The 397-nt window shown below is 51.1% G+C and overlaps 1 protein-coding gene across 1 annotated transcript in view; it reads left to right on the top strand.

Moving 5' to 3' along the window:
- ralgapb (Ral GTPase activating protein non-catalytic subunit beta) overlaps nt 1-397 on the top strand; it is a 13,703-nt gene that overhangs the window by 4,622 nt on the left and 8,684 nt on the right. The window contains exons 11-12 of the mRNA XM_031850115.1: nt 75-91; nt 142-328. Coding sequence (XP_031705975.1) covers nt 75-91; nt 142-328 — 204 coding nt within the window. The remainder of the gene's footprint in view (nt 1-74; nt 92-141; nt 329-397) is intronic.

Genomic DNA, 397 nt, shown 5'->3' with positions numbered 1-397 from the left:
GGGTACATGACTCATTACCTGTCCGGGTACATGACTCTTTACCTGTCTAGTTGCATGAATCCTTACCTGTACAGGTTCAGTTCTTGTCCTGGTATGTTTGAGCCATATTTCTTATGGGGCTTCATTCCTCTCTCCTCTCAGGCATCTTCCTCCCCCCATCACTGGAAGTTGTCCTCACCTCCTCACCCCTCCCAACCCCCTCTGTGCTCCTCCCCCAGACCCTCCCCGTCCCCACTCAGGTGTAATGTGGACTCCCTCCTTCACCTGTTCGGTGACTGGCTGTTTGATGCTGCTCTGTTCAACAGAGATTCTGGCCTGCCCAGTCAGTACTCGAATTACACATACTGCACACAGTACAACACATTCTGCACACAGTACTATACATACTGCACACAGT

This window comes from Anarrhichthys ocellatus, unplaced genomic scaffold (assembly GCF_004355925.1).
Source record: "Anarrhichthys ocellatus isolate YVR2014 unplaced genomic scaffold, GSC_Weel_1.0 scaffold1, whole genome shotgun sequence".
NCBI lineage: Eukaryota > Metazoa > Chordata > Actinopteri > Perciformes > Anarhichadidae > Anarrhichthys > Anarrhichthys ocellatus.
This window is presented reverse-complemented; position numbering and strand designations above follow the sequence as displayed.